The sequence below is a fragment of the Suncus etruscus genome, chromosome 4 (assembly GCF_024139225.1).
Source record: "Suncus etruscus isolate mSunEtr1 chromosome 4, mSunEtr1.pri.cur, whole genome shotgun sequence".
NCBI classification, from domain to species: domain Eukaryota; kingdom Metazoa; phylum Chordata; class Mammalia; order Eulipotyphla; family Soricidae; genus Suncus; species Suncus etruscus.
In genome coordinates, this window is record NC_064851.1 from 198024 (window position 1) to 210860 (window position 12837).

The following is a 12837-nucleotide window of genomic DNA, read 5'->3' on the forward strand; positions in this document are numbered from 1 at the left end:
TTTACATGTAGCAGACCCTATGGCACGGTCCCTCGAACACCTCCAGGACTCATTCTCAAGCTCTCTATGTTATGTGCAAGTCTAGTCACCCTATTTTGATTACTGCTCCATGACATGTATTTTGTAATCGGAAGTTTATACCTTTTGATATCTTCATTTCTCCCTGTTATCCTGCCATTCTATGTCTTAGTAAGTTTTCTAAGTTTGGCATTTTTGGATTCTGCATATGAGTGAGATTATAATTGATTACCCTATGTAGTAGTCTCATGCCCTCAGTGTTCACTCAGGTTGTTGCATATGGCAGGGCTTTCTTTCAGAAAAATGATCTGTTTTAGATATGTTCACCTTTTCTTTATTCTCTCATCACCAGACCAAAAGAAGCTTCTGTGTCTCCTCATGGTCTAGTCAGGTGACTGCTGCAATGACCCTTGGTGTACAGCTTACCCTCACTATCTCATTATCTCACTTCTCTCAGGGATGGCTTTTACCCTCACTGAAGTGGTTTTATTTCCCCCCAGAAATAGGATTGCTGCATCATTTTTTGACTTTTGGAAGTCCCTCCACACGGTACCTATCGACATTCTCACCCCTGGACATACACAGCTTCCCTTTCTCTGCCTCCTCTCCAGCCTTTTCTCTCACTGTCCTTGTTCTAAACAATATGAGGTGATTTGGATTGACAGCTCCCTGCTGCTTAGTGATGCTAAGCATCTTTGCCTATACCTCTTGGCATCTGCATGTCCTCTTTTGAAAAGTGTCTGTGCCCATTCAGAAATAGCTTCTTCACTCCTGTGTTCATGGGAGCACTATTCACATTAGCTACAATCTGGAAACAACCCAAGTAACCAAGGATGGATGAGTGGATCAAGAAATGACAGTACACCTACACAGTGGAATACTATGAAACTGTTGGGAAATGTGAAGTCATGAAATATGCTTATACATGGATAGATATGGAGAGTATCATGGTGAGGGAAGTATCATGAGTCAGAGGAAGATGGGTAGACTTAGAATGATCACACTCAATAGTGGGATATTAAAAAAATGAGAACAACGGAGAGATAGCACAGCGGCATTTGCCTTGCAAGCAGCCAATCCAGGACCAAAGGTGGTTGGTTCGAATCCCGGTGTCCCATATAGTCCCCCGTGCCTGTCAGGAGCTATTTCTGAGCAGACAGCCAGGAGGAACCCCTGAGCACCGCTGGGTGTGGCCCAAAAACCAAAAAAAAAAAAAAAAAAAAAATGAGAACATGGTAATACACAAAAAAAAAGAAATGAGGACAGGAGAACTGGTCCATTGTAGAAAGCTTGCCACAATGAACAGGAGTGCAATTAGGTTTAGAGTTAGGACAGAGAAGGGACCACTGTGACAGTGATGCTCGGAAATGATCACTCTGGACAACCACTAGGTGCTGAAAGAGGAAAAGGATAGGCGTGATATCCCTTTGGGGACAGTATTGCAAGTCAATATGATTAAAAGAGAAAAAGGACACAAAATGTCTGCCATAGAGGAGGCAGGAGGAAGCGTAGGAAGGAAACTGGGAATATTGGTCGTGGGAAATGAGCACTTGTGAAGGAATGAGCGTTGGACATGGTTTGACTGAAACTCAATCATGACCAATGTTATAACTGTCTCTTGTGGAGATTGTGATTTAAAAAAAGGAAATGAAATGAAAAGAGGCTAAGCAAATTGTCTGCTCTTGTGTTATTTTTATTTGTAGTTTTTAGAGATCACTCCTAGTGGCTTCAAGCAACCCTGCGAGGTTCCAGGGATCCAACCCAGGTCAGGCGTTGCAAGGCTGTACTATCACTCTGACTCCTCTGCCCAGCTTGGAATAGAATTGTGTGTGGGATTAGTGTAACTTCATTAAATCGTTGGTAACTGTCACCAGTGAACCTCTCCCATTTGAGGCTTTTTCTTTGTTTTGTGTTGTTTTTTTGCCCGCACTCTCAATGCTCAGGGTCACTCTCAGCTGTTCTCTAGGCACCATGTGGTGCTGAGCTAGAACCCCCAGTCTGCTGATGTCACTCTTGTTGCAAGTCAGCCTCTGAAGAGGTTGACTGATGGAGGGATGGAGGATGAGGTCTTTCCCCTCCAGCTCGGAGCACTCACCTGCCACCCTGTTCAGCCGGTGGTTCTGAGGTGAAGCAGCAGGTAAACAGCTCGCAGACAGTCAGGCTTGTGGAAATATTAGCTTTATTCGGTGGACAAGACTGAAATCCAAAGCCTCAGCATCAGTTCCAGCCAAAAAGCCCCTCGCCTTCCACAGACCCTTGTTTTTATCCCCCAGAATCAGGTACCACTCAATGGTGGGATCAGATACCACCCAATGGTGGAAGTAGAATCAGGTACCACCCTAGGGTGGGGGCAGAATGCCAGGTCACACCCTAGGGTAGGGTACAATCATATCAGGGTAGGGTCAGTAACATAATAATCCCATAAAATGTTTACATACACAACAACTCTCAGACCTTATGGTGGCTATTTGAATACGAGTCAGGCCCCCCCTTTTTTTTTCAAAATATGTAATTCTATATATTTTTTTTAATTTTTTACTTTGAATTATGAGAACAAAAGATGCAAAGAAAGGACAAGGTAAAGTTACAGTGGAAGGACAATCACCCATACATAATTCTCAGAAGTCCCCTTGCTGATATCTTAACTTTGAACTTTCAGCCAAAGAAAGTTAAGATAAATAAAACAGAATCCATGTACAATTACTTTGTCCCGCAAGTCCCCAGATTGTAACACATTGTAATATTTCTTTTTTTTTTTTTACACCACCCATCACCAGTGCAACATTCCCATCACCAATGTCCCAAGTCTCCCTCCTCCCCACCCGACCCCCGCCTGTACTCTAAACAGGTTCTCAATTTCCCTCATACATTCTCATTATTAGGACAGTTCAAAATGTAGTTATTTATCTAACTAAACTCATCACTCTTTGTGGTGAGCTTCCTGAGGTGAGCTGGAACTTCCAGCTCTTTTCTCTTTTGTGTCTGAAAATTATTATTGCAAGAATGTCTTTCATTTTTCTTATAATATTTCTTAACAGCACACAAGGCAATCTAAAGCCATAAAACTTACGTAACTCCTTAAACATTAGAGGCATAGTATTTTTTACATTTCCATGTACATGCATATTAGCTTAAGTTAACCTCAAATTTTAAGTGGGTTTTTTTTAAGAATTAGAGTCAAAGGAGCACAGTAAAAACAGTGTTAGAGTGGCAATTGTTGTTTGCATAGGCCCACCAAAATATGAGAGGCATGGAAAGAAATTACCTTGGCCTAAATACAAAGAGATCCTACCCCTGAAGTTTCCTGGCATAAGACTAACTCTAGGCTTCAGGCAAGTTATTGTCCAATCCAAGACATTGTCCATAGTGCCAACACTCTTTTCACACAGTCTCTGTTGTTGGTATCATGTTTCTGTATTAAAGATCCTGGAATCTGCATATCCTACATTGAAGTCGTGATGTGGAGCGTCTTCTCATTTCACCTCACCATGAAAGGGCAATGCAGGAAGCCCTGTCCTGTAAGCCTGTCGTTGTTGTTAAGTCTTCTCAGTGTTAAGGGAAGTCTCTTTTGAGCAGGTTGATGTCTGAGCAGTGGTAGGATCTTCCATGGTAGAGAATTGCTTCCAGGTGATGTTATAGACAAACCTCACAATTAAGGGGCAATACAGCAAGCCCTGTCCAGTAAGCAGGTCATTGTTCTTGTTAAGTCTTCTCAGTGTTAAGGGAAGCCTCTTTTGAGTAGATCGATGTCAGAGCAGCTGTAGGGTCTTCCCTGGTAGAGGAATGCTTCCAGGTGATGTTATATACAACCTTGGATGTTTTGTAGATGCCTTCTCTAGATCAGGGGTGAATGGAGAATGCCCATTCTTCTGAGGCCTGTGCCAGGTCTTTATGTCAATGTTCAGGGTATAAGGTCCCATTGCACTACAAGATTTGTGTGTTCCCATCTCTATTTGATAAGAACTTATTGGTATGTATAGTATTTTCCCCATTTTAGTGTGTCAGGCCCCTTTTTTTAATAGACTACTCAGATATTTTTCTTCTGACGTGTGGTTGTTAGTTTGTATATTTCCAAAAGTTGTATGGGGACTAGAGTTTGTGGGTGAACATTTGTTTATAATTTTTATTTATAATCACTTTTTGGGTTTTGATTGTTTTGGTTTGAGGAGGTATCTGCAGTGGTTCTGGGGATCAAGCTTGGGCCCCTAACCTTTGGGCATTTCCAAGACCGTGTTTTGTTTTGTTTTGTGTAAAACTGTTGTCATTGTCTGCTCTGTTTCATATTTGGCAAGAAGAAAACACTGTTTGGCCATGATGCTAGAGATCGAACTGAGATCTCCCACATCAAAACCTGAGCTCCTTCCCTTTGAGCATCTGCCTGGCCCAAGGCTTGTCCTTTTCTTGCTATACTTGTGTGGACTGATGTGATCTCTTTTGAAGCTCAGGGATCTGTTTCTTCTTTTCCCTCTGTGTGAGCACAGCAGAGTCTTGGATTTGTGCTTAGGTATTCCTGGTGTTGTGAACATCCACTGGTTTCTTCCTTCCTTACTGTAAGTGTCCACCTGCTGTCGCCATCTGTGTCTTGGTCACACATCACCTTCAGGTTTGTACTGCTCAGCAGCACTGCTTCAGGGCCGTTTCATAGTTTGTTAGCTATGTCACCCTGTGCCAGGCCCATCTCCTGTCATTGTCCCAGCTGAGGCCTTCCTGGTTCTTGCTGCATTTGTATGGAGATGAAGGCACCATGAAGTTCTGTGAGGAGACTGGGTCTCCATCACGCAGGCTTCCTGTGGCATTGCAACTCACCATCGTCTAGTTGCTCTGACCATAGTGTTTAGGCTCCAGAGCAGGCTGGGGTAACACATGGACCCAGCACAGGAACATTGGAGCTCGGCATGACCACCCGGGCTCTCCACTTAGCCTTTTCAGATGGGGTAATAGATCCATTTCCTGCACTCTGAACAGTGGGTCCTAGGAACTCGGGAGGTCCTAGGCACTCTAGGTAGTAATGAACATTCAGAAATGTTTACATTTCATCCAAGCAGAGACATACTACTGGCTGGAGTCACCTACAATGCATATAGGTCAATGACCTGGGTGATGCCTGAGCACAAGGAACCCAGGGTATGGGGAAGTGTCTCTTAGTAGAAGGCATAGCCTTGCTGCCCTGTCACATGACGAGGGTGGACAGAGTGTCAAGGTGTATCTGGGAGGATTCGGCGGTGACCTGGGGGCCTTTGGTGGGCCAGTACGTGTTCCTGATTCCCAGCACCAGGATGGTGCTTCACAAGGTCTGGGTGTAAAGAGTCGGCTGGTAGCAATGGCTGGGGAACTTGGGGCGGGACAGATGGACAGGGTCAACAGGCTCAGCCAGGGAGGCTGAGCCGACAACTCTCTCATAGACCCCACTACCCATGGGCAACAGAGCTCTGAGCTTCCCTCTAATACTGGTGGGCAACTGCTGGGGGTACGTCCCTGCCACAATTTTGGGCACTGGACCAGAAACAGCAGGCTGCAGAGATAGAGAACAGCAGGCCTCATCCTCAGAGGCTGCTGGGTGCTGAGGTGGGTTGGTGCTTCCAAGCTATGGGTACTGTGGGAAGGAGGGCACAGAGCAGCACTAATAATCCACACATCCCTTGCAGATTGATGGAGCGGTTTCTCCTGGATGGATTGTATCCTTCAAATCTGAGACACAGCTGACCCCAGGGCCCACTAGGGTCAGTACCCTCCATTTGCCCTGATCTGGGGTCGGCATAGTCGAGGGGCACATGGCTCTGTGCTGCTTCGAAGTGTCCTGTCCTCTCTCTGAGTTCACGTTTCACACTAGGCTGGGTGTTTACCCACTCTTAACTCAGCACTTAAATTCTCTGGCATTCACAGACCCACTGGTACAAAGAGCCTTTGGGAAGAGGGGCACCCAGTGCCAAGTTGTTGTAGCATGTCCCTTGGCAGTGAGACATGCCCTAGCGTTTCCTGATGAGTCCAGTGACATGCATGCCTGGGTGCAGAGTGACAGCTTCTTGTCTACCTCCTGCCAAGTGCGCTTGGCACCACATCACCCACTTCATCTGGATTCACAGATTAAAGGTCCTTCTGAGTGCCAGTTCCCTCTGGGCTCCACACAAGCTGTGGAGTCCAGGAGAAGCCTGTTGGCTGCCTTGGCTGTGAACACTCACCCTGAGTTGGTCCCAAAGCCTGTGTCTGGCTTTCCTGGCAGGATCCCATCCTCAGAGCCACTGGAACACCCCTGGTTTCATTCCTCACACCTGCTTTCATTTACTACAGCTTCTCATAAACTCCATTCCATGGTCATAAGGTCTGGGAGGCCAGAACACTCTTCCAGCCACCCATGCTGTGGCCCTTCCCTGTAGTTAGTACCAGCAATCTCTGTAGCTATTTCTGCAGCCAAATGCATTCATAGAAACTAGCTATATAACAACAGACGGGATAAGAGACAAGAATAGATGCTGTCTAATGACATGAGGCCCAGACCATGAAAAGGAAATACACCAGTATGTCAACCCTGACACAGATTACTCCTAAACAAGGAACCGACAGCGGTAGGAGATGCAGCACCACATCAGAGCACTGTGCCTGCAACATTCCTACTGTTAGAAATCTGAATCCCAGGAGGCAAGAACAGCCCCCTCTTGGGTCCCCAACGCTTTCCCTCCCCTTCAGTTCCTGTTGGTTCCTTACCTCCACGCAGCCAGCCCCAGCAGCTGTCTACGTATGCCCTGACCTTGTACAAGCACACAGCCACCGTGGACGGCAAGACTGTCCTTGTCGGTAAGCAGCAGGGAGGGGCGTGGAGGGCCTGAAAGGAGACCCCCGTACAGGGTGGAGTGTAAGGAGGACCCGAGTTCCTCAGGACCTGGCTCTGACCTTGCATGCTGGCCAGCTGGACTCATTAGCTCATTAGCTGGATACACCGTGCTCTGAGCAGTGTCTTCCACAGAGTCTCACTGTCTATGAAGTCATATCCTTTCCCCAGACTAGGCCACATGCCCTCACTCTGCCACTCTCTGGACCTAGCCTTTGGGAACCACTGGAGGACCACACAGTTAGGGTAGAGGCAAGGGGACACCTCCCTTCTCCCTCTTGTGCCTTCTGTTTCTCTTCTTCCTGACCCTGTGTCACCTCACCACACAACGTACACATAGCACACACCTGGCCCCATGACCCCTCAAACAACACACACCCAGCCTATGGCCTCGCACACAGCACACATCTGGCACCATGGTCCCACACACAGTATACACCTGGCTCCGTGGCCCTGTACAAGGCACATCCATTTAGCTGTGTCAGGCCATGACAGCCTGCTCAGAGCACTGTGCTCTTTTCCAGGCACATTGTGTTTCTGTGAAAACCATCTAGTAAGTTGGGGAAGGGGGCGTCTGGTCGCTGTCCAGCCCAGTAGACAGATATCTTCCATTGCAGACTTTTGGGACACGGCTGGCCAGGAGCGCTTCCAGAGCATGCACGCGTCCTACTACCACAAGGCCCATGCTTGCATCATGGTATGACCACACTGGGAAACACGGGCAGGTCTGGTTAGAAGTGCGGAGTGGGGACACTCCACTATGGGTTACTGGGGAGGATCTCATGCCATTTATGACTCGAAAGGTTCTCTTTTATTATTTTGTTTTGTTTTTAAGTGTGGGCATGCATAGCAGATGGCCCTGGAAATAGTGAAAGTGACAACAGCTCCCTGACCCTGTTGTCAGCCATGTTCTGGGTGCAGGTGCTGGACCACAGGAAGCCCCTTCCAGACTCTCTCTCGGTCTAGGTGTCTGTCCCATCCCCCAGGACACTGAGGGGGCTACCAGGGACTGTGAACTGTGGGCAGCTTAAAGCAGACAATATTAGTTGGGCACAACTGCATCCCCCTGCCCATCAAGCCACACACTCAGCTGTTCTCATCCATGTGAAAATCTCTGAGCACCTCTCAGTGTGCTGCCATGGGTGGTGAGCAACTGGTGCAGGGAGCCAAGCAGTGAGTCTCTGAAGACTGTTCCCTCAGACTTCCCTGATAGCATTCAGGAACTCAACACAATGACCCCAAATGTGACCATTTTATAATTCTCATGGGTGCTGTGCAAGAGGATTATTGATGTCTTTGCTGTGAAGACTTGACTGCATGTAGGCCACTGGATGACCCAGTTGACGGCTCCTGACTGCTGGTGGTGGGCCCAGGCTTGAGTGGCCCTTTGCCATGGGCCAGCCGCTCTGAGACCCAGCCCCACATTGGCCCTTCCACGTAGGCTGTCAATAGGGGTTGATCATCTGCCACAGAGGTAGCGCATGTCTCAGGAAATTAAGGTGGGCCTGTGCCACCCTCAATGGCATGGCCCTATTACATGCTCGCTCACTGGACAGCTGTGATTTCACAGAGGGAGTTGGGGTACAGCCACACGGTGTTCCCACCCAACCCTCACAGTTGGGGGCTCATGGTCAGCAGGAAGAAGGTACAGTTATTACAGAGAGCGCCTTCCACTGTCCCTTAAACAAAATCTCCTGAAATCTTCCAAAGGGTTGAAAGTGGTGCCTAAGGGATTGGGATGGTGGGATAGCTGGGACAAACAAAAGGAGAGCACATGGTGCGGGGGCGGGGGGGGGGGGTCATCCTGGCTGGCATCTCTGACCCTCAGTTCTGGCCCCACTTTCCTGTAGTAACCTGTCCAGCTGTTCCCCACCAGTTCTCTGTGTGCCCTGTAAGTGGGCTGGCAGATTCACCTCCTCCAGACAAATTATTCAGAGGGGCCAAGGAATCCCCTTCACCTTGAACCCTAACTGGGTGTTCCTTATCCCATCAGAAGTGGCTGATGAGCCAAGGGTCAGCTCAGCACAGCCCACACATCTTATAAGCTCCTGGGATTACCCTTATGAGGGTGGCAGGACCCCAGGGTTCTTTATACTGGAATAGGCCTGAGAAAGCTCCATGGAACACACACACATACACCCTGGCCATGACCATAGGTATGTCCATGCACTTTCCATGAGGCTGAGACTTCAAATGAGGACTGCAGTGGTAAAGGAAAAATTTTAAATTTATAGAAGCAATAAACAAACCATAAACATGACATGCAGGAAAAAACAGGAACCTTACCATTTGTAACAAGCTATGCTAATTAGTAAAATGATAGTTCTACTTGAGAGGTGATTTGATGAGACAGAAGGAATAGCTTTTACTTCACTTTTTTAGCTTGGGGACTACAACTAGCTATGCTGAGGGGTTCTCCCTGCTTGTTGCTTGGGGGGCCCTGCTGTACCTCTCGCACGTGAATCTCAGCCTAGCCAGATGGGATGGTTCTAAAACAGATCCTTTTGGAGAGGGTAGGGGGAGATGTACCCTGGTGCTCAGCTTGTTTCTGGCTCTGTATTCAGGGATCAGTCACATGCAAGTCACTCCAGCCTAAAGCAGCCTCTTGAATCCCATGGTGTTGGGGCTTCCTGAACCAGATGAGCACAGGCACTGTCTCCCAACTGTGGCTGTGGCAGTGGCAGACAGGGTCATGGGTGTGCCTGAATATCTCCTTGTGTTTGTGTCAGGTATTTGATGTCCAAAGGAAAGTCACGTACAAGAACCTGAGCACCTGGTATGCGGAGCTTCGGAAGTCCAGGCCAGAGATCCCGTGCATCGTGGTGGCCAATAAAATCGATGGTGGGACCATCCCTGATCTGGTGTCAGCAATCCCACATGTTCTTCCTCCCCAACAGGCAGCCCCTGCCACACACCCCCATGATGAATGGATATTCCTGGGGTATCCCTGTCTAGCCCACTTTCTGGAAAGGGAGACTTCCCATGACTTGGGTTGAAATCCCTCACCATCCTTCTTGATGGACAGGCCATTGTTCTGCCTTTTCTCTGCAGCAGACATAAAGATGACCCAAAAAAGCTTCAATTTTGTTCGGAAGTTCTCCCTGCCCCTGTACTTTGTCTCAGCTGCTGATGGCACCAATGTCGTGAAGGTAACTACGAGCAAGACAGAACAGCAAGGTTGGGGGGGCCAGTTGGGAAGTAGCACGGGCAGTACCAGGAAAGGGGTCTGTTACAGATGGTGGGGTGGGGTGGGACATGAGAAGTAGATGGGCCAGGAGAGGTGGGCATTGGGCTCAGGCTGGTGCCAAAAGCCATTGACAACACGCAGAGTCAAGGTGAGTGTGGCTTGACTGGGTTTGGTGGAGGCCCTGACTCTGACTGCCACATCTCTCCACAGCTCTTTTAATGATGCCATCCGGTTAGCTGTGTCTTATAAGCAGAACTCACAGGACTTCATGGACGAGGTCCTGCAAGAGTTAGAGGTGAATCTGGTGGAAGTGGGGAGAGGGACTGCCACAGCCAGTGGGTAAAGGGTCTCACCACAGCCTTGTCCATAGAATTTCGACTTGGAGCAGGAGGAGGAAGATGGACCCAAGCAGGAGCAGCCAGGTCCCACGAGAGCCCATATTCTTCCTGAGTCAGAACATGTGGCCCCTCCAGAAGACCTCCAGCCCTGAGTCAAAATGTCCAGGTAACACCTGTCAGTCCTCCAGACCCATCATCCTGGCCACTCCTTCTGTATCCTGCAGACCCACATCCCAGCCACGCCAACTGAGTCCTGCAGACCCACCATCCAGTCACCCTGACTGCATCCTGCAGACCTAACATCCCATTACGCCACACACCTGAGCCTGCATGATGGCCGTGCTCTTGGGAACAGGATGGCCAGCACCTGCAACCCCTCTAGTTTTGGATTTACTGGGTTCCATGTTATTCAGAATCTGTTACTCTTTGGTCAGAAACACCTTTAAATGGAAGCATCCTTTGGATTGGTGACTACACCAGGGTTGTAGTATGGCACTTGCTAATAAAGATTCTGGGTCTCAGGGAAAAACCACGTGCGGTTTCAGTTTTCTATCACTGATCTGCTTCTTAGGAACGGAAGGCTTGATTGTGGGAGTTCCTGAACCTGTTTTATTCTCTTAAACCATGTGTGAATTATTTCCTGCATCTGTGTTGGCTTCCAGACCCATGTCTCTCCAATGCCCTGATTGGGGCATGCGGCTTCTGCTTCACTCTGTTGAGACACATACAAAGCAGAACCCAGAAAGAGTGCATCTGGAACTGCACACACACTTGGTGCCTCTCCTATATGGATTTTTTGTTTGGTTTTGGGCTACACCCAGCAGAGCTCAGGTTACTCCCTGTTCTGCACTCATAAATCACTCCTGGCAGGCTCAGAGGACCATATGGGATACCGGGAATCAAACCTGGGTCAGCCATGTGCAAGGCAAATGCCGTAACCCACCATGCTATCATTCTGACCCCAGTTCCTCTCCAATAAAAGTTCTACAGCATGTCTATTCTCCCAAAACTGACCTTGGACTCTATTCCTTCTTCCCGAGAAAATGAATTTTGGAGCCCACTGTCACATACCACCCCAGAAGTTCTGAGACCCCTATCCTTTTTCACTCTCTCATCTCCCAGCTATGGTTTCTCTCTCTCTCTCTCTCTCTCTCTCTCTCTCTCTCTCTCTCTCTCATCTCTCTCTCTCTCTCTCTCTCTCTCTCTCTCTCTTCTCTTCTCTCTCTCCTCTCTCTTCTCTCTCTCCTCCTCTCCTCTCCCCTCTCTCTCTCTATCTCTATCTCTCTCTCAGTGGGTTGTTGTGGGCTTTAGTTTTTGGGTTTCGGTTTGGTTTTGAGCCACACCTGGCTATGCTCACGGGTTTTCTACTGGCTATGTAGCCCTGGAAATTGAGCTGAGGTTGATAGCATGCAAGGCAAGCTCCTGAACCCTTTGTCTCTCCAAGCACACAAAATTTATTATTTTAAAGTGAATTGATCGATCTAATACAATTACAATGCTGTATAATCATCTCTAGTCTGAAAACCATTGACTTATCTGAAAGTAAAACCTTTTTCTTCAGTCATGTTGGCCAAACACATGGCTACCCCTCAACCCTGTCAGCTTTGATAACCATAGTATCTATGAGCTGATGTTCTAGATGGTTTGTATAAACAGAACAGTATGTGGTCTCTGTCTGCTTTCACTCAGCATGTTTCCAGTATTCACCGATGCCTCAGTCCTTTGTTTTTTTTAAATTTTTCAATATTTGTGGTTTATAATGCTATTAAGGTTTCTCTTGCACATAATTCATTTTTTTTTTTTTTTTTGGTTTTTGGGCCACACCCAGCAGTGCTCAGGGGTTACTCCCTGGCTGTCTGCTCAGAAATAGCTCCTGGCAGGCACGGGGGACCATATGGGACACCGGGATTCAAACCAACCACCTTTGGTCCTGGATCGGCTGCTTGCAAGGCAAACACCGCTGTGCTATCTCACCGGGCCCTCACATAATTCAAACACCACATCCATAACCAGTATATCCTGCTCCCTCTCACAGTGTTCCTTTGAATGCACTTTAGCCCAATCCCTCAGCTCTTCTCCGGCCCTGCATTGCTGCAGACCTGCCCCATGTTTGTTGATAAAAAAAAGTTCCAGGTTCAAGTTTTTGCCTGTATGTCCATGCAGCTTTTAAATAAAAACAAACATTATTGGGACCGACCGGAGTGGTAGCATAGTGGTAAAGCGTTTGTTTACCTTGCATGCAGCTGACTCAGGAGCAATTTTTGAGCGCAAAGCCAAGATTGATCCCTGAACACCGCCAGGTGTGGCTCAAAAAAAACGAAAGAAAAAAATACATATATACATATAACACAATATTGAAGCTGGAGCCAGTATGTAGTGTGTTCGACTTACATGTAACCAGTCTAGGTTCAATATCAATATCAGGTCATAGTTTCCTAAGCACCGCTAGGAGTAATTCCTGAGTGCAG

General features: G+C 47.8%; 1 protein-coding gene across 1 annotated transcript in view; it reads left to right on the forward strand.

The window, feature by feature from the left end:
- RABL2B (RAB, member of RAS oncogene family like 2B) overlaps nt 1–10593 on the forward strand; it is a 15438-nt gene extending 4845 nt beyond the window's left edge. The window contains exons 2-8 of the mRNA XM_049771488.1: nt 5664–5693; nt 6731–6810; nt 7462–7541; nt 9574–9685; nt 9896–9993; nt 10210–10326; nt 10402–10593. Coding sequence (XP_049627445.1) covers nt 5664–5693; nt 6731–6810; nt 7462–7541; nt 9574–9685; nt 9896–9993; nt 10210–10326; nt 10402–10521 — 637 coding nt within the window. The 3' untranslated portion in view covers nt 10522–10593. The remainder of the gene's footprint in view (nt 1–5663; nt 5694–6730; nt 6811–7461; nt 7542–9573; nt 9686–9895; nt 9994–10209; nt 10327–10401) is intronic.
- Nucleotides 10594–12837: the final 2244 nt, after the last annotated feature.